The sequence below is a fragment of the Thunnus thynnus genome, chromosome 17, assembly GCF_963924715.1.
Source record: "Thunnus thynnus chromosome 17, fThuThy2.1, whole genome shotgun sequence".
NCBI classification, from domain to species: Eukaryota; Metazoa; Chordata; class Actinopteri; order Scombriformes; family Scombridae; genus Thunnus; species Thunnus thynnus.
In genome coordinates, this window is record NC_089533.1 from 13,076,922 (window position 1) to 13,098,232 (window position 21,311).

General features: G+C 40.9%; 1 protein-coding gene across 3 annotated transcripts in view; it reads right to left on the minus strand.

Moving 5' to 3' along the window:
• The window catches only part of aatka (apoptosis-associated tyrosine kinase a), a 35,845-nt gene extending 14,861 nt beyond the window's left edge, over nucleotides 1–20,984 (minus strand). The window contains exons 1-3 of one of the 3 annotated variants that reach the window (XM_067571458.1): nucleotides 20,753–20,984; nucleotides 20,350–20,464; nucleotides 3,924–4,057 (exon numbers count right to left, since the gene is read on the minus strand). In XM_067571458.1, coding sequence (XP_067427559.1) covers nucleotides 3,924–4,057; nucleotides 20,350–20,431 — 216 coding nt within the window. In that variant the 5' untranslated portion in view covers nucleotides 20,432–20,464; nucleotides 20,753–20,984. Of the gene's footprint in view, nucleotides 1–3,923; nucleotides 4,058–20,349 lie in introns of all 3 variants that reach the window. The other 2 variants (XM_067571457.1, XM_067571456.1) reach the window with 2 other exon arrangements.
• Nucleotides 20,985–21,311: the final 327 nt, after the last annotated feature.

The following is a 21,311-nucleotide window of genomic DNA, read 5'->3' on the forward strand; positions in this document are numbered from 1 at the left end:
GTGCAACTGTTGTTCAGCAGCTGTGCTGGTCCCATGGTAACCCTAAATTCTTTAAGGGTAACATTCTCCAGTCACTCTGGGCTGTGAGTAGGAATGAACTGTGTTCATTGAGATTTCAAGATTTCATCCTTAAAATCTACTCTTTTCCTGGAGTAAATACCTGCAGGAAATCTGGATTATTAGCATGTATGCGCTTGTGAGTCTGCGTTCAGTGCTTTAAGCCATAGAACCACTATCTGCATGTGATGGATTTTTCTCTGCTGCTAGTGCATGCAATTATAACCTCAGGGCAGCACTATAAAGATGGTCATACACTCCAACATGTCAAAAACATTACACACGACTGTCCCTTATAAACTACAGTAGATAGGAACTAAAACTAACTTGAGGCAAGAGGTAATAAACTCACAATGCCTCTACAATAATATTGAAAGTAGTGCAGTGGAAATTTTGCAACTTTTGCAATAAAAAATACAATTTTAATCTCAATAATAATAAGATAAAAAAGAAGTGCAGTAGGGTAAGTCCAATTAAATGAAGTATATACCTATCTGTATTGTTTAATTACATACACATTTACATAAGTAACTGAGGCAAACTTATAAACTGTATAGAAACCGAAGTAACAAAGATTACACTAACAATGCCTACAGTAACTGAAATCCTACAATTGTGATGGTTTCCTTGTCTGTAACTTTTTTAGGTTATAGCGGAATATATGGCCAAAGCCCCTCTTAATGCTGGTCGTGAGTGAGTCCTACCATCTCAAGCAACATCTCACAACTATTAACATTAAAGTCAATCTTGTTAGTGGTTTCGAGGACTGTGGCTATGTTGGGTAACTGGGCTGGCCATAGTGCTCTATTCACAAGCGCTGAGCCATCCACCCATCCCTCCATTCCCTGGTTAATGAACTGTAACCCATAACAAGCATATCTCCCACTTGCAGCAACACAGAGGGAAAGAAAGGAGGAAGAGTGAAGAAGAAACAGAAGGCAATGAGAAAGGAGGAGAACAAGAGAGTTGGTTGCAGGCTGGATTAATATGAAATATTTGAATGGCTCAGTGTGTGTATGTGTGTGTTTGTCTTCATTTACATGTGTCCTAAAACACCAGTGTCTGTACATCAGAATGTGTGTACGTGTGTTTCTCATTCAGGAGAACCATCTGCCACTCTCCACAGAGCAAAGTGTGAAAGTGAGCACCTGGCTGTGAGTCAGCGTTGCATAGCTCCTCAGAGAGCCTTCAGTTTAGAAAGCACTTAATACCCAGCCTCGCACTACACGCTTCAGTAAGAGCACCGTGATGGAGAGGAATAATGAAGCTTTTTGGATGGTGCAGCGGTGCGATTTTGCAGTCCCACACGAATGCACACCTTACAAGTGAGCTGCTGAGTGACGAGCTGGTGCCAAGGAGCGTGATAAAGAGTGGGAACCATTTAACCATTCTGTGATGTTTGCTGCAAGATGACGATTTGATAACTTTAAAGCTTAAAGATCAATAGACTCCAAGCATCATACTGGCTTGTCTTATCTGAAATTACAATGATTTCTAAGATCAAGACAAGTGCACATTTTATTACTTAAGTCACAATCTGTTATTTTGAAATAAATGTTAATATATATTTCTTTCACGTACTATAAGTACCCATAGTTGCAATGGCTTTTTCTCCTTATTTTAATCATTTCTTTGCTTTAGAGCTGCAATGATTAGTCGACAAATAAATAAGTCAATCAACAGAAAATTAATCACTAACTATTCTGGTAATCCATTCATTGTTTTGAGTCATTTTTTAAGAAAAAAAGCAAAAGTTCTGTGGTTCCAGCCTCTTAAATGTGAATATTTTCTGATTTTTTTTAGTCCTCTATGATAATAATCTGAATATCTTTGGGTTGTGGACTGTTGGTCAATACATTGTAGGTTGCATCTTGGGCTTTGGGAAAAAGTGATAGAAATTTTTCACCATTTTATGACAATAATGAATATAATCGTTAGTTGCAGCCCTACATTGCTTTATGCATTATGTCATCCCCCAACCTGAGTCACATCTCTGCACTTGAGACTATGGAGAAAACCATCTCCATGTAATTGTTTTCACAACTTGTGGATAACATTAAATAGAGAAGAGGACAGTGAGCTAATAAATGTAGCAACTACTGTATAAAGGAAACCTATCTTAGTCCAATCATTTTTAAAGGGGGCTGGTAAAAGGCAGAGTCCCTGACTGACTTTGTAGACCTATACTCACCTCTTTTCCTGAATATTTACAACATAATAAACCCAGTATGTGTTCTAAAACAACATACAGAGTAAGCAGAGTAGCTTATTTTTAGCTAAACGTTCACTCTGAACACCCCAATGACAGGGTGCTATGACGATATCTTTGCAGGTATAGGTAGTGACATAGCTTAACAACCAGGCTCAAGGTGGAGCCATGGTTGATCATGACAAAATGAATCAAGTTTTGTCCGACACAGACCCAGACTCCCACTGTTCTTGCAGATTATTATAATAGGTTAACATAATGAGGCAGAGGAGAAAGGACAAAGAGACAGACGTGGGCGCACACACACACAAACACACACACACAGGAGAAAAGTTTAAAAGTCGTTAATGGTGCCTGTCTATGCCGTGCTCATTAGTGACACTGTTATCCCTGCAGCATCCACCTACCACAGGCTGTTCTCGCTGCAACGCAGACCTGACTCTCACCACATACATAACCACGATACAAGCTGCTCTCGTCCTCTCTCTGCTTTCTGCAGCTTTCTAATCAGCAAAAAAAGTCAGCCATGGTTTCATTCCCTTCATTCGAATTACAAAATGATTTGCATAAGTGATTTCAACAGAAGGCTCTGGTGTTCAGCTGAGGCTGTAATTTATCCATTCTCCAACTAAAAGACTTAGAAACATTAAAATGCATGAATTAAAATATGTTGTGAAGCTAGCGCCATAATATGAGCAGCATGTTAATGGGAAACTTTTAATGACAAGGATCAGCCAGTGCAGCAGCTCTACAGTTCCCTCTCACCCCCTTTTATGCTCCCTCTTCATATGCCCCCTGCCTGTGTCAGTATCTGTTAGCACCCATCAGCTGCTCAGTTCAGCGCTGATGTTTGACACAGCATGGCTGAGTCAAGCTGGCAGCTGAAGGCAACACAGAGACAATGTGTGCCAGGCTGGGACGGGTAAGAGTACTTGGTCACATCACTAGCACACAATGAAGCAAAAGACTGCAGCATTCACAGTACAGTCTGTGTGGATTAGAGAGTTTGGTCGATCAATAATAAAGTACTGATACTTCACAATGCTGATATCTCCTAGGAAAAAAATGTCAATACAGTACAGTAAGTGTTTTCTCAAACAAGTTGTTTCAGGAATGCTTTTTAATGAAACATAATGTTAATCTCATGCCAAAAAAGTTTTGTAAAAATTTGTGATTATTTAAAATTAAAATCATACACATCAATACATTTTATCCTGGAGCTGAAACAGATGATTAATTGATCAGTCAATGAACAGAAAAACGGCAGCAATTTTGTTCTTCTTGGTATTTCAGAACTTGTGATGAGTATTTTTCACTTTTTTGACATGTTGTACACTACAATTAATCAATTAATTGACAAAAATGAGGGGCAGTTTAGTCAATAATAAAAAATAACTAAATCTTTCCTTCAAACTGTAGCTACTGGCACACTTAAAGAGAACATTGAATGGCAGTTTATTACTACATATGGCAGGCTTTTATATGTTTTTTAATGTATCAATATCTGTTACAAGCTCATCTTGTGTTGTCAACTCTTCATAAGTAACCCACAGACCAAGACAAGCCATCCACATTCCGTCCTGTGGCATCTTTTTTTTGTGCACACACATTTTGTGCTTTCCTCACCACATGCAGCAGGGGGCAGCAGTGAGCTCACCTTGAAGCCGATGTCACCCTTCTTGCAGCAGAGGCAGGCCAGCATGAGGAAGACGAAGGTGAAGAGGCCAGAGAAGGAGACAGCTACCACAGCCAGGGAGGAAGGCCACGACAGCTCGCTCAGCGGAGCCCCATCTGCAACATCAGAGCATAAAGCCTGTGTTAAAAGGGTGGAAGCATACAGATCAGAGAAGGCAGACTGCAGGGTCATACAGGAAATTAAAAACAAAATAGAGATAACGGTGATTTGTATACACGCAGATCGTTTGTGACTGTTTTATTGGCAGCTTGAAGAAAGAAGCATGTGACACTTCATTAGCATTCTCTTCTGTTTCCCATTCATCTCTATAGACTCAGTGACTCCGAATAGGAAGCAGGCCCCGCAGGCATAATTACAGTAGTTACTATGCACCTCTGAGTCATGGAGGCTAAAAGTTTGATACCACCCACGGACACAATTACTGCCTCTTCATAATAATTTAATAAAGCAGTGACAGAGTAGGTGCAGTGGCTCATTCTGTTTTCGTGTAAACAACTGTGATGAATGAAAATGCTTACAGTGAATCTATAACCTGTTTTTCATTTACTGCAATGCCCTGAAAATATTCACGGATCAATATATAAATCAAAGTGTATTTAATTGAAGTAACTGCTTTCTAGAGCAATGCACGCAATGGTGCATTTTGAAAAGGGGTCTAATATAACATCGCAGTGAAAAAGAAACATTTCGTGTGCGTCTGTGACCAAAGAAGAAAGTTCACGCATGCATGCATGCATGTATGTGAATGTGCATAGTTATTTCTTGTTTGTGTGAATTATTCACGATATGTCATTGTCTTCCTGTGTGCATATGTGCAGCCCACATGTGTCAGTTTGTCTTTTGGCCTTCAGTAGCTGAGGACAGGCCAGAGGGCCAGATGTCAGTTTGGAGCATCTCCATGTAATCTGATTTACAGTTTTAAACTTCCTGTCTGCACAGATGAAAAGGAAGAGAGAAATACAGAGGGATAGAGAGATTGAAAGAAACAGCGGGAGAGGAAAGACACATACAAAACACACACAGACACAAAATACCAAGAATACCCATCAACATTCCTACAGCATGTCCCCTCCAGACATGTTTAAAGCTAGATAAAAATACTCTTTGAATTATAAGTTGTCTTATATGTTTTTTCTGCATTAACCTAATTAAAATCCTTAAAATGACATCTACTCCTTCTCCTTCATTGAAAAAAATGGGGGGAAAAAAGATGCTAATTTTTCATTCCAAAAGTTCAACTGCTGGATACAAGATGTCTCCTACTTCACTGAAGACTCCATTATCAGTGCAAGCAAAGCAACAATACTCTAAACTATCTGTGATGTCACAAATCATACTCGCAGATATACGCCTTTAACTCAGATTTAAGGTGAGCACATGAGAAACTTTTCACCTTCGGCAGATGAATGTGAAAACAGCCCTCTAGTGTCTCTGCACATACAATACATCATTCTGCACAGTGGAGGTGAAACATCTGAAGTGAAGTAGCAATAAGCAAAACCCATGTTTCAGTGGAGGACTTTAACATTCATTCCATTAACTATCCCTTCTCCATGCTGTTTCATTTCTATCCACATTGAGGCCCATTGCATTCATTTGTTCACCTGCAGCATTCAGACAACATGGTCGAGGGACTTAACCTCAATCACTCAATTGGACAATCGATTGTGGTTACTTTATTACAACACCTCACCACTCCCTGCATTAACAGACTACTGGGAGTGATGAAGAGAGCTCTACTGAAGCCTCCATTTTTATCCTCTAGAGGAAATATAATGTATGTGCTTATCAGCCTCTCAGCCATATTTAATGCTTTAAAATGAGTTACTGGAGAATCGATATTCATGCATTTGCCTGCATGTACTATTTTGGTTGCTATTTTATTTAGTAATACTTTTTAATTAGTTGTTATACTGTATGCTATTTTAAAGAATATCCATCTGTCATTTTCATCAAGGATGAGGTATCCATGGAGCTGCTCTACTGAATATGATTTAAAAGGGTATTCCAACAAGTGAGTATCATATTGCCATAAAGCTGGGAGACTTATGAGAGGATGATTAAAAGAGGAATGGAAAAAAAACAAAAAACCAAGCAACAGAGGCCAAGGTATCCTGACTTTTAGTCCCTACAGTGTGAGCCAGGTTGCAAAAATGCTGGATCTTGCAATGCACTTCAATGATGTCATTCTTTAAATCACAATCACCCCCTAACCTTGCCCACATGGTTATCATGATGAAGGTTCCTTAACCTTAAAGTAGTCATTTTAACTCAAACCATGATGTTACCCTAAAACTAACCCGGTTGTTTTTGTGCCTACATCTAGTCAGGCCTTAACCATAGTATTGTCACATCATAAAATGTATTTATTTTTCAACAGGAATTTGTAATGGTTTTGGAAGGCACATATGATGTCATCCTGTTGATAAAGACGTCAGATCAGAAAATGTATCACTGTGTTGTTCTGGAGTACATGGACCAACGACTTTGTTTCTTTAATTTAGAGGAATTGTTCTTTTTTACTCTCTTTACATCTCTTTTTCTCACAGCACACGGTTTGGTAAAAATAAAAAAATAAACCAAATTACTTCAATTTCTCTTTTTATTGTGCCATACCCAACTGTAAAAAACTCCCATACCCACAATTAAAGTTCAATAGTGAAGCAAACAGCAATCTGGCAGCACACTCCGTTCCTTCATCATGTTGGCACACTTCTTGTGAAAAGCTGATGTCCCAGGTCTGTCAATTCTCATTCCCTTTCTATATGTATATTTACCTCTTTGCCTGTTAAAAAAAGACAACTGGCAATATGTTCTCACTCCGGGATTCCCTCCATCTCTCTGTCCTTGTGAGGAAGTACACAGGAATGGGCCTCCACTGCTGATTGAGTCTACTAGGAATAGTGGTCTGTGATGCTTGTGTCTGGATACTTTTCCACCTCACTGATTGGGACCCAGCGGTCCTGACCCATTTGGCTGTGGGAAACACACTGTTCCAGACCTGACAGCTCCCGCAGCCCCGACAGCATTGCTCCAACCAAAGCTTGACCCTAAGATCACGGCAACAAAGCCTGTCACACTTACACAGACCAACATGCACAAATGCACACACATGGGAAAACAATGCAAACAGACAGGCACAATGCAGCCAGGTTCCTACTTGTGTGTGTGTGTGTGCATTTGTGTGTGTCTGTGTGTGTGTGTGTGTGTGTGTTGGCACTGAACTGCCAACACATTGCCATGGTAACAACCTTGCTGGCCAACACATATTAGTTGATTGGCTTTTACGGTGCGGTAAACCTCATGCCCCCTTTTTCTGTCTCCACTTTTGGAAGAACACATTTTTGCTGATGCCTTATCCACTGGCACTCTCTCTCGTCTATTTGCCTGTATAATGCCATGACAGATTGTGAATGTGTGTGTGTGTGTGTGTGTGTATGTGTTTGAGTGTCTGTGAAATGGAAAAGAAAGAGATTACGAAGCTAAACCAAGAGTGCCCTTTCTGGATCCGCCACATACCACAACACACAGCCTGAGTGGGTAGTGACAGGACACATTGTGTAGAGGCTGATAGGGGGATGATGCTTTCCTCAAAATGTGAACATTCACAGCTTCTATTCCCTCCCTCTGATATCTTGGTCAAGCAGCTAAGAATTAAAACCGTAAGAAATATGCATTCTGCCAACATACAGTTATATTTCCAGCACAATCTCAAATGAAGCTAACACTAACTGTGTTATTCAGCCATTTAGTATAAGTTTGTGAGCATTTTATTTTAAATCTGCTGCATATTAATTACCTTGAGGAATTACATACTAAACTTATCAATGTATAGTATAGGTGAATGGATGGATATGAGCAAAGAGGGGGCAAAGAGGAGGCACACAGTGCAGATGGTGCCAGAAACAGCGATGATACATGCTGAATCAGAGGGCATGGTGACTCAGGGCTCCCTGAAGGACACAACATAAAACACACAAACACATGTTGGAAATTCTGGTGGAGAATATTAAATGGACTGTCATGATGTGCAGGCCCCGGGCCTGATCGATGGCTCTGGTTTCTGTTTGAAATCACTAAAAATAGTCTCTCCTGCAGTGTCACAACAATACAATAGCTCAACACTAGAACCGCCAGGGGTCGCTATATACCTAAAACCACCAATGGGTTAAATTTACCCGTGCTAAAAAATGTACTCTGTCATTGTATTTAGGCATTGTCTTCACAAAGGAATGTCTAAAGTTACGAGTTTGTTTAATCATCACCTGTGTTTTGGTCCTGTTGTTTTGAAATCCAGATATCTTTAAGAGCACCGATTGCTTTGCATGGCCATCAGTAGCCTATAAATGAGGCTAAAATGACACTGAAAATGGTTATTAAAAGGAAATATTTACATATTTGGGTGGTGTGCCAGTATTATAAAATGACATTCATCACATAATGAGATAACCCATGTTATTTAAATTACCAAAGTAGACTTAATAGGACAATAATGACCCATAATAATAGCAATATACAACTACTGCACTTATGTCGTAACAAAATAAACATGACAAAGTCTACTGCACCTAATTTTACCTAATCAATTATTTATTTATTTTAACAATGTTCGAATAAGAGGACATCACCAAGAAACCATTACAGCTTTTTTTTTCTTTTTTTAATTTATAACATCTTAACACAAATACATATTTTTCTTTTGGTTCCATTCATGAAAACAGAGTAAGGCAAAGGGGCAAATTAGGTTAAATAGCCTATAAACAATAAACGGTAACATGGCAAAACAAAAATGAATGAATAATCAATTGACTAAAAATACATTTTACACACAATGAACATTTGTGAGTAAGCTAAATCATCTTCCTTTCAACACATCTGATCTTACATGTCCCTCAAACATGCTTTGGGCAGACATTCAGCACCTTGACTGTGTATTTTCCACACATGGCTGCACTTAGCAAAGGTTTTTATATGCAAGTCATTCTTCTCTGTTCTTTTTATAATTTAATTATGACTTGATGTGGTTGTCAGATCAAACATATCAATGCCTAGTGAATGATTGCATTTCATATATGGGTAAATTTTACCCGCTGACGGTTATAGGTATAAATACCTGTGTTTTTAATCTGGATTCATCCTCACTTATTTAACAATAGGGGGTGCTACACAACATTATTTTAGGAAAAGTCAAAGACTGGGTGACTTCAATATTTTATTAAAATGTAGGCTACAACTGAAAAACCGCTATGGGTAAATTTTACCCTGCAGCGGTTCTAGTGTTAAAAGAGTATACAGTATTAACATAGGCTATGTCTAACCACTCTTTCAAGAAGAGCAAACTTGTTTTTTTCAGTGTTATGCTATGATTACACATCATCCGTCTATTAAGCTTAAAGCAACGAGATGCAACTTTTCACCTTGAGGCAGGAAGTGTACGATCTTGACCACTTCCCCCTCAGTTGCTTATATTCCCATCACAAAACCTCATTCATTTTGATAAACTGTCTAACTTGAAATGTTATCTAGCCTGAGGCTGAGGTAACTGGCAAGCTTCTACAGGAGCTGATAAAGCAGATGGTGAACAAAGGCGTGGACCAATGTTATACTATCTCAGATGATAAAGCAATCATGGAAATTAGAAATCCACTCTAAATTTGTTTTGTAAGTCTGAAGAAGGCAAATGACGAAGGTGAATGTTTTTCCAGTAAAGTGCTGAGAAGAGTCCATTTGTCCCTCTAGTTTAGAGCAAGACCCATGTTTGTATTCGTTCACATGTACACTACTCTGACAAGGGTGTCTTGCCACCTCTCCTGTATGTTAGTCTAAATGATAGTTATTAGGGTGAAGCAAAGCTCTGGAGAGTGTCAGGTTTGGTGGTATGATTGTAATTTACTGCTGATCGCGTACACTGGAGCCCTGTTCTGGGAAAACGAGATTGCTCAAGTCAGGTGGAGGTCAAGCAACTACCCTTGGTAAAGGAGATGAAGTATTTTGGGGTCTTAATAATGAGTAATGTACTGTAAATGGTTGTGAAAGGCCACAGGTTAAGGCCATCAACCCAGTAATGTCAGCATATCAGACCAGGGAACTGAGCTATAAAGTTGAACTCTTGACTTACCCATAATTTTTTCTTAAAAACCCCCATCTTGGGTCATAGGTTTGACATAATGATATTTAAGCAGTAAAGATTTTTCAGTTTCAAGTCAGTGTTCTTTTGCATCAAGAAGGGCCAATAATAGTGTTACAAATACCTCATGAGTATGTTTGAATGCATTATCAGCTGGGTGGAGGCTTGGGGAATCCCAAGGAAGACTGTCCCTGTCCTGTGACATCTTAACTCACCTAAACTCACACAAATGGCAAACATACCAGACAGGATTAAGTGAAAAGCCAGTTTTAGTCATCTTCAGGCAAATTAGGCATGCATGCATTCAGTAGCAAAACAGATGACAGATCATATCTATACTATAGCCTGTTTTAGTGCAGACGGATAAAGCTTTATTAACTTTTTTTATTCACCATCGGAAAGTCTAATATGGTCATCCAGAGGAAAATCAGTGGTACTATTTTCATAAGTGCGACATTTGGAGAATTCATCTCCCTCTCTCTCTGCGGAGCTGTGGGCGAGCGACGACCCGGGGTCCTCCATAAATATTTGAGAAGCACACATTACTTCACCAGCTGCACGGCGAAATGAAAATAAGGCACTTAAAGCCGGGTTCATACCCGCTTTATTAAAAAGCTGTCTTCAGGACTGGGGGAAGATGAGCAATGTCCTGACAGACAGGGAGGGGAGAGTGATAGAGTCACCCTGCCACCTCCACAATTCAGGCTGACAGGACGCAGTGGGATAAAAGGAGGGAGGGAGAGAGAAAAATGTGTGTTTGGGTAAAGGAGAAAGAATGGATGAGGAGGCCATTGCCGTTGCCTTTTTTAAAAAAATCACAGTTGCCAACCTTGACAAGAAGTGTACTTCCCAAAAGTAAGACAAATAAATAAAAGTCTTATTCCATTTAGCATGACTTTGCGCCTCGACATAGATTGATTTCACTAAACTAACCTTCAGTTTGGATTAATGAAGTCATGCTCTAGGACATGATGGCAAAAAAAAATGGCCAAAAAATGTATATTTTCATCAACAAAGCCAGTGATACAGCATGGCAGTCAATTGCTGTCCATATCAATGTAAGAATAAAGTGTGCAAATACAAATGGAAGCAACCCAAACTAATAACCTTACTATCTGAGGTCATGAAATACCAGGCAGACAGACAGAAAATAATAAACAGAGAGAGAAAGAAATATAGACATGTAGAGAGATGAAGGCTGAGGGAAGAAGCAGGAAAGCAAAGGAATGCTCAGTTCAGTGGTGTGTCTGTGCGTGTATGTACAAGATGAGGATGTGGTGTGTTATGCACAACTACTGAGCTTTTCATGGTGGATCATAAATAAAGCATGCACCAGTGAGGTAGGGCTTTCTGTTGCTGTGCAGCTGCAGCAGTTAACTAAAGCAACTGGACATCAGGTCAGCTGCTGTGCAACTAACTACCTGGTAGAGTGCATCCACTCAACAAATCTGCTCTAAATGGACACTTTGAGGAGGGGGAGAGTGGGCAATGCAGAGAAAAGAGGGGGATTTATTCAAGTTTGTAGCTAAGGTAGAATGAGGCATATTAGTCTTGGGAAAGGAAGATCCTGCACACTGCTCTTGCTCAGCATCACAATTTATTTATCATACTAACATTTCAGTCCCTCTGTGCCTTCATCAGGAATATTTTAAACTATTCTTACAACAATGAGCTTAAGTAGATACTATATTTTTATTATTACAATGTAATGGTCAAGTTTAACTACTTTACTAATCCTCATACTGGGAAAAAGTATTTTATCACTGATATCATCACATTTTCCACTTCTCATGTTATTTATATGATCAAATGTCCTTGTGGGTTAGCCTATGTTAGTAAGAAATCACATTCATTACAACAGAGAATAAGTGAACAAAAGAGCTCCATCAGGAGAAATGATAAGAGATTACCCAATAGCGCTACATTTCAATGACTTCAAACATGACATATCATTCAGATTCCAGGGCATTGAAGATGTGACTCTGCCACAGAGAGGTGGTAACATTGATGAAATTCTTAATAGAAGAGAAGTGTACTGGATATTTAATGTGGAAATTTTACCCACCAAAGGAGTGAACGATGAGATCCCATGGCATGTCATGCTCTAAGGAGCTTTGGGTTCAAACAGACCTATTTATGGTGCACTCAAGATACAAGTATTCCATATGATGGCACAACGTTGAATAACTTATGAAAGCTGCAAGGCTGATGTTTTCATTTCATTCAGATATGCAATTTCTGTAAATATTCTTGTAAATAGACGCATGTATGTGTCACGGTGTCTCACTTGTTCCTGTTTTTCTTATGTGTGGACTACAATGTGACAGATTATACATGTCACTGTCAATTATTGAAAGACGCTCCCACAGGAGAATAATTGTCCGACACTTGAGGGACTGAAACATTTGCATGATCAATAAATTGTGATGCTGACAGGAGCAGTGTGTGGGATCTTCCTTTCCCAAGAATGAGGTGATACTTTCCAACGCACTTGCATGTGAGGTAGTTGGGTGTGTGAATATCTCCTTTAAAAAAAAAATTGAGGCATATTACAATGCCTCCCACACTCCATATCAAGGCCAAGGCCGAGTCATGTGTTTATATTCACACACATGCATAAGAACATGCACCCACACAGAAAGCCCAGTCCAGTGCAGGTGTTGCACTGGACTGAAAAGGAGAAGTTTGGAGTTTCCGTGGTAACTGAGAGCAGTGGGATGTATTTTCTGCTCCTGATAGCAGCAACCCCTTGACACAGTCCATGAGAAAGAGCACTAACACAGTACAGATAATGCTGTATGCTTTGATTCGGACCAGCTGAACAGAAATAAATGTCCCTCTCCCTCAGAAATGCTGCATTCTCATTTCCCTCTGCCTCTTTATACTTCAGTCTTTATCTTGCTGGTATGGTTGCTATGCATGCACAAATGCACACGTACAGGTTCTTGTTTTTGACCAAGGGACCAACTAATGACAGTGGTGCAGGATGGGCACAGTGCCAAACTACACACCACTGCAATCAAATCGTCTTGAAAAAGAATGAGGGGGAGACAAAGGGGGGATGAAGAAAGGGTAAGATACAGTTTCAACTGCAGTGAGTATTCAGTACATTGGTTACAAATAGGGACATGTGTTATGCAAGTGTCCAATTGATATGTGGTCAGTGGCCACAGATTGCAGATGAGGTTGTTTAAACTTTCCCATCTATTCAACAGCACACATCATGGTCTAACATTATCTCTACACTTTGTTTCTACCCATATTGGAACTGTCTCATATGTTAGAGAAACATGTCTAGATAACACTAATGACCAAACCGCGTGTATTATTTGGAAGACTTTGGGAATATTTAGGCTGTGGAGATTAGTGTTGTATGCAACAGGAGGCCAGCTGCTGTTGTTATTTAGCCACTTAACTGCCTTCCAACTCTTTTCAAAGCTCCAAATGGGTAAACATGAAAATTTGTGTTAACATGTGAGGAGGAAAAAAAACTCACACAGAAAGACAGAGTGCAAACTAGCCCCAAATCTCTCTGAGCATGCGTTTACATTCAGGACAGTGCTGCAGGGGCTCCTCCATCTGCCCTGCCTAGGCTGCACCAAGTGGTTTCCAACAACACACAAACTCTCACAAACACATAAGTGGAGTGGGAAGAATGGTGGGGGAGTGCTTAGGATACAGCAGACAGGAGAGAAGTGTGACCTTTGGGTGTAGATTTACAGGTCAGTCAGGAGGCAGCTGGAGCAGATCTGTGAGTCTGTTGCAAACAAGTCACATCCAGTTTATCATTTAACTTTCAAAGCTACACTGATATTCGACTGGAAGTTGCTGGATGAAATGTGTGTCTGCAACAGGACTAAAAAAAGAATTCCAGTTAGGCAGAAAGCTAAAGTATATAAGCCAAGCTATACATTAATTCTGCATTGCTTTTCTGTAAATGTATATAAAATGGAGAATCATTACATTGCAGATCACTTGTTGGCTCAAGAGGGTAGCTCATCTTCGGTGTCAAGATGTCATTTGAACACCTGTTTTAAAAGACTTGTGATGAGAGACTTGTTCAATATGTATCAGTGTTTAGAGTTAGTTATCTTTTTTTCACTTCCAACAGCCACTGAGGGAGCTACAGTAGTGTGCTGCATACAAGGAGAAGTCAGCTGTGCTCTGACACAGCCTGACTTCCCAAGAGAGAGAAAGTGTCAGATAGCAACCCTCTGTTAGAGGCTGCATGAAGAGGAGAGAGATCATGGGTTAGCACACAGAAAGGAAGAGGGAGGGACAGAGGATGGTGTGGAGGAAGATGGAGGAGCAGAAGCTTAAAAGCTGAAGAAAAAAAAAATTGAAAAGGGGTCCCGGGGCTAAAAGCAAGAGAGAGCAAGGGGCATGTGATGAGGGAAAGCTGAACACAGAGGTGTGAGGAAACACTTTGCAAACACACACACATGCACAAATATGTCAGTCTCGGGAAGGGTTGACAGCAGAGGGAACAGCATGGCATGATTAATGGCAGGGTACGGTATCCTCCACCGATATACATCCTCTCTGCCTTTCTCTAGTCCTGCTCTCTGTGAATGACTGCAGATGGCAGAGGGATGTGCTGGCCTGCAGAGAGCCATGATAACTGTCATTAACTGGGAGTGAGAGCCCAGGAGGACCACCATGGATCAGCATTACAGGCCTGTCATGTCCGTCCCCTGACAGCCTGGGCAAGGGCAAGCTGCTGGAAGAATGTGCATATTAACTCTGTCTTTGATGGGCGGGGTATTTTCAGCTAATTTCACAGATCGGCTAACTACTTGACAAAGGCATTGCATATAGTTGTAGCATTTAGCATCGATAATTAATTCATTTGAAACATTATCATAATTAATGTAAGCACAGACCATCGCAGGGGAGACTGGCAGCCTGTGCTAGCCTCTATTCTGCACTTTGCCTTGTGGGCTGCTGGGTCAGATTTTGAGGTAAATCTGCTGAATTGGGTGATTATTATGCAGCAAAAAAAAAGAATCAGCGCTACTGTTTTGCACAAATGGAACAAAAGCTGTTCACAGTTTATCACATTGGCAAACAGACGGTTGAATGAATGAATGGATTGAAAAACACGTTCATCCTCTTTAGTCAAGTAGATGGAAAATGTGACTCAAGGATCCTCTTTTGCAACAGGAAGCAACACAGTTTATGAAATTAACTGTAGGAAATTTTGCAGAACAAGCAATCCCATCAAATAGATGCTACTGATCAGAACAATTTTATGATTAGCTCTTAACAGTGACATGCTATGATCACAATTTATTTAATAATGACAGAGAAATGCTACATTAACACCAGATTATTATCATATTAGATCATACGTAACAAAAGTTGAAACAGAAAGTATGAGCAGCCCTGACGCAAGACTGATGCATTATTCAATTGCAAGGAATACCAGCGGGAGTTCTGACTTAAAACAGCCCTGACTTAAAAAGCAGGGGCCTGTGTTGATGAGGGTGTGATGTCTAAGGTACATGTGAGACGGTAAAATTCGATCCAGGAAGTCCAGTTGTAGTGACAGAATTATGCATCTAAAGGTGGATCAGATACCACAACACAACACAACAGTTTACATTACTGTGGAAAGTTTTCACTGCTGCAACTATTTTATCTTTTGTCATGATAACTGCAAGGTAAACAGCAGAAATACTGTGTTCATATCACAAAGTAATCTTCCAGAAATGTGTGCTTGCATGTATGTGATTGGCTGACGGATGATACCATGTTGCGTTGCATCAACGCAGATCCAGCGTTGTTTTCACAATGTTTTTTTCAAGGACTTGAATGATTAATTGAATAATGGAAAAAATAATCAATTAATATATGCATTAGTTTGTCATGTGCCACATGCAAAAATCACACCCAGAAATTCAAAGAATCTATCAGAATTGTCATACCACACTTTAAAAAGCTACTATACTATATTAACTGCATTACCCTATCTTAAAAATTAAGAATACGATACCGTAGATAAAACTCTAAATTGTAAGATTAATTAATTAAACTGATTAAACAGTAACACAACTTTACTTGTGCACAGTTTCTATCCATGACTGGGGCATCTGCACACAGACCTGACAGAACACAGCTCTGCACACACACTCCAGTATTTGAGCCCTCATGTGTTTAGGCCTCTGGCTTGATGAACACAAATGAGATGCATGTGCAAACCATATGCAGACATAGAAATATGCAACTGAGAAAACATTTCAGCCCAGGTCTCATGATGTAGACAAAGGCAATGTGTGTGTACATTGGCAGCGTGTGTGTGCCTGTGTGTGTGAGAGAGAGAGAGAGAAGAAAAACTGAAATACGAAAATACCTAAGCAAAATACGTTAGTGTGAGTAATGCTGACTCCCATGCCCTCACTCATCCTCCCATATTTCTTGTTTTCCTGGTTGCTATTGTATGCACATTCTCCCACTCTGACACACATGCAGTGAATTTACACACTCATACTTTCCACCAAAATGTCTTCTGTCTCTCCAACCAATTCAGAGCTGTCCATGTGAACACAAGAACGTGGTTACATATTCTTCTGTGATTTCTCCATCTTGGGATCATAAAGTCAAACCACTCCACCTCAACCTTGCTTCCTACCAAACTTCTCCGCTTCCATCCACCTCCATGTTGAGATGTTACTAAATGGCTCCCAGAGTGCTCTAGCATTTGCGGACTACAGTCCCCCAGTCTAAAACAGACATGCATACAATTGCACACACACACAAGCCTTCAACGAGTGTGACACCAAGTAAACCCACATCCCCCACATCATCACACACAGAGTAGAGGAGACATAGATGGTTCCCCTTCACTGCTTAAATCCACTTCATTCTTATTCTAGTTCCCCCAGGGGCAGACTTATGTAACTAAAGTGCTTGGTGTTACACATGGATAGATAAATAATCAAATAGTCAGCGGTGGCTGGCTTGTACTGACCCAGTCCTGGGAGGAGCTCTGAGAGCAAGTCAAGATACCGTTGTTAACATCCTTCCTCTCCAGCATCTGTACCTCCCCGCGTAGCCTGCAGTGGTGTGTCCATGAGTATGTGAGGACACGTGTAAGCTTTCCTGCATGTGGAATGTGCATTATGCATTATGTTGTAGTGTGCGTGAGTGACAGAAAACGTGTGTGTGCTACTTTGCGCCTACATCAAGATACCCACGGTAACACGCACGTTGGCTGCCACTGCCACCTCCAGGCATCAGTGGAGACTGCTGAAACACAGTCTCCCATGGTGCTGCACTGTCAGCGTGTCGGGTGTATCAGTGCTGCCTTCCAGGTCAGTCTATCTTTTGTTTGTCCTGGCAGTAAAGTGATGCATATTAATTCTGTATGAAGAATGCAGCCAAGTTTTCAAATACCCACCCTTCACACACACACACACACACACACACACACACACACACACACACGACATTCTCACATCTGTTCCCTCTCCTGATGCAAGAGCTCTCCGTGGTGCTGAAGCAGTAGTAAGCCAGGTGCTAGCTGCGATTGTCATTGGTGCAGAAAGCCACACGTACGGTAGGCTACTCTCCCCGTGGCAACACAGAAAAAAACCAAGCCCCAGCCGAGGCTTATGTAGATCTACAATCCTACTATGGTATGTCTGTCCCTGCTGATGGCTTACATAATGCCATGCAATGTGACGACTGACCTGGCCCCCATAGTTGTTTTCCTCTCTCTGGGTGTGTGTTTGCACATGTGTGACTGTTTGTGTGAGTGTGTGCAGAGGTAGAGCACACTATGTTCTTACATAGCCCTAGGCATAGGGAGGAAGTGCAGCTGTGGAGGATGGCTTGAGGGGTGCTACAGTTCAAACACTATCTGAATTTGAGATTTGATGTCAAATCAATCCAGTGTGTGTATTTGTCTATAGATAGAGATAGAGATAGAGATAGAGATAGAGAGAGATAGAAAGATAGATAGAGAGGATATGTACATAGCACACAACTGGGCTACATTATTAAACAGTTTGTTAAAACACAAAATGGTGTAATTATGTAGTATCTGATGTGTTTCTGATGCTGCCTTCAATTTTCAGAGCTCCAATCTTCTAGCTGTCTGACCACAGTCTGAGTATTGTGACATTTACTCATCACAAAACCATGCATTTGTTTTTATCAAACCAAACAATCCTCAGGTCTTTGCACTTGTAAATGTAAGTTTTATTCATCTGCTCGTTAGCCACAAAGACAGCATATTCAGCATTCACAGCTGATTGAATGCCGTTTCTCCCCAAATGTGTCCCTTCCCTTTAAGGGACTCTAGCATTTCTCTGTCCTTAGCACTGGCCATGAGAATGATTGGTTCCTCCTCACACGCCCCCTTCCATTGCCTAGGCAACATTGATTCTCAGTCCAATTACTGGGAAGGAATAGGATCACAAGTGAGGTGCTGCTCTTATGAGAAATGTATATCATTATGATAGAGGAGAGGGACACCAGCCTCAATTCAGACCACTGATGCCCCACCCTCTACCTAAAATTAACTGATCCCCCATGCATGTGCTGATTAGCTCCTGACCTGTCACTGAGGCTATTCATTCTGACACCAACGGCTGAGCAAAGGAAATGTAAATATTCCACTGCACATTCCTGAGGGGGAGGATTCAAAACCTGTGATCTGCTCCAGGAAGAAAATACCAAGACACAATTGAATTAGGAAATGCCCCAGAAGAGCCAGTTAGCTGGCGTTTTACCCATAATTCAGCTGGGAACAATTTATCTCGCTTCATATTAAAAGATTACACTCCTCTGGTAGGTTTGTATCATATCGCACTGCACAGAGCCAGGAATAGCAAGCTCAGCACCCACAGCACAGTCCAAACAAAGAATTGCTTTTGTCATTGTTTCCCACATATCTAAACACTGAAATGATCTGTTTGTCTTTGCAGCATATGGTAAAGAAGACAGAAGAGTAGCTGAAACAGGCCAAGCGTTATTTATGAAGAAATTCCTCAAAGCTGTCATGTCGTATCAGTGCATTATCTTAGTCTTACATTACCAGTGATCTGGGGATTTATTAATCAAAATTTTTTGTATTCAAAAAAGCTATATATGATGGTAAAAGCATGAGCTCAGAATATGAAATTGTATGTCTTTCTAGGGCGCTTTACACAATAAAACTGTACATTTGTTGACAGTCTAAATCGTCTCTTTTTTTCTTGCCATAATGTTGCACAATGTTGTTGCAATTGTAAGCAGAGAAACTTCCCAAATGCACAGCAGCAGCACACAACCCATTAATAACCTATCTGACTTTAAATGGAAACCTCTTTTAGTGTGACATCCTGACTGAGGAACAACAGAGATCAGATACACAGGATGAGAAGTGAAGAGAGTCACAGGAAGGCAGACAAGGGTGGAATAATTGGACAAAGAGGGATTTAGTGATCACAGAGTGTGTGCGGTTTGGGGAGGACAGATTGAGCCTGAAACTTGAGAGGCACTGGGCTCACCGTCATTTGTATGCTCAGCACACTGCACCCAGTGCAGGGACTCTCTCAGTCCTGTTTACACTTGTACACAGTTATTTATTCTGCTCTAATTCAAGCCCTCAAACAGGCTCTCTGCACGGCCATATGACGTCCTGCTCGGTGGTCCTGTAGCACTGCAGCAGCACCCGGGTTCTCCTTCGCCAAGGATCCCATCACCCTGACACCCAGGGGATGATTAAATACTGCATACAACCGTCCCCAAGAACCGCAACCTCAAACAACAGAAACATGCTCCTCTGCCAGCAGATTACCTCTATAATGTTGTAGTCAATACCACGCACACACCCTGATCACAGCACACACACACACACACACACACACACACACACACGCATACAGTACACACCTGCACACACTCAGCTGCAGGGATGTACTTGTAGGACTATGCAGATTCAGTGCAAGCATAACTTTTAACCCTCTTGTCACCAAGCTCAAAGGAAATGATTGAATGTAAAACCTCCTTATTGAGCTATTATTTTGAGGTTTAGGCCCACTGTGGTGATGATGGTGATGATGATGATGATGATGATGTCATGGCAAGAACGCTGCAGCTGGTGAAAATGATGTATTCAGTGATATAACGTCAAGCCATGGTGTATGGCCTTTCGTCAATCACCAGATTCAGAGGAGATCACTCAGCCTGATCATGAAGATACATAAAAAAATCACAAGTAGGTCTGCACCAAATGGATAAACGCCCTCATTCATTTGTCAGTTTGAGCCTTACCTGTATCAAAGTGGGAGCTGAAGGCAAAACTGGGATTGAAAAACGCTGAAGACATGACAATCACATGTAGGGCAAAGACCATCCTCCTCGTTGCGTTGCAGAAGACAGCAAAAGCCTAAAGACAGAAAAGGTCAAGAATAAATTCCTGACTCAGGCGCGTTTCAGATTCAAGTAACCTTTCCTAGAAGCAGCAATGCGCAGCATATTATTCCACTTTAGAGAGACCCCCAAAATCCAGCTCCACCTTCAGCTCGAGCAGATTTGGAGACAGATGTTGACAGTCAATTCCATTTTAACACATCTGTTAGATTACTTGTTTGACAACAATATCCCGTCTCGCGCCTTCTTTCATTTGACTGTTTATCTGGACAGGTTTGGACGGACAGTGTACCTACTCGCTCACCCGGTGAAACGCTTATCCGTTATTTACACCGATTTTATACACTGGAAAATCTTGACAGCTCCAAACATTTGGTAATGTCCCATTTGCATGCTCTTCAAAATGACCCTGTGTTTGCTCCTTGTCCTGTACTACATGCAACATGCCGTAACTGACAGATAAGCTGCTTCATTTTAACAAGATGCGTCGGTCAGCGATGCGCATTTGCGTTTCAGCTTCGGCACAGAGCGACATCTTGCACCAGTGTCAAGCACAATAGAGCGTCCAAGCACTTCCGTTTAGAGCTTTCAAACTAAAACGTCATACGTACCAGAAGTCTATTTTTATCGTATTTTGAAGACAAAATCCCCTTGATTTCCGCAATGCTCCAGCTTCCTCTGGCACACTTGACGCAGACATTTCTAGAGGAATCCTGCTGGTGTGCGTATGATAGGGGGTGAAGAGTCGTTTTGACACTGGACAATTTTACTGAAATTATTCTATGTTTTAATATGAACTAGCACAGGAATCACCATACCTACTCCTGGCACCCCACACCATCAGTGCAGGGCAGGAGGCGAAG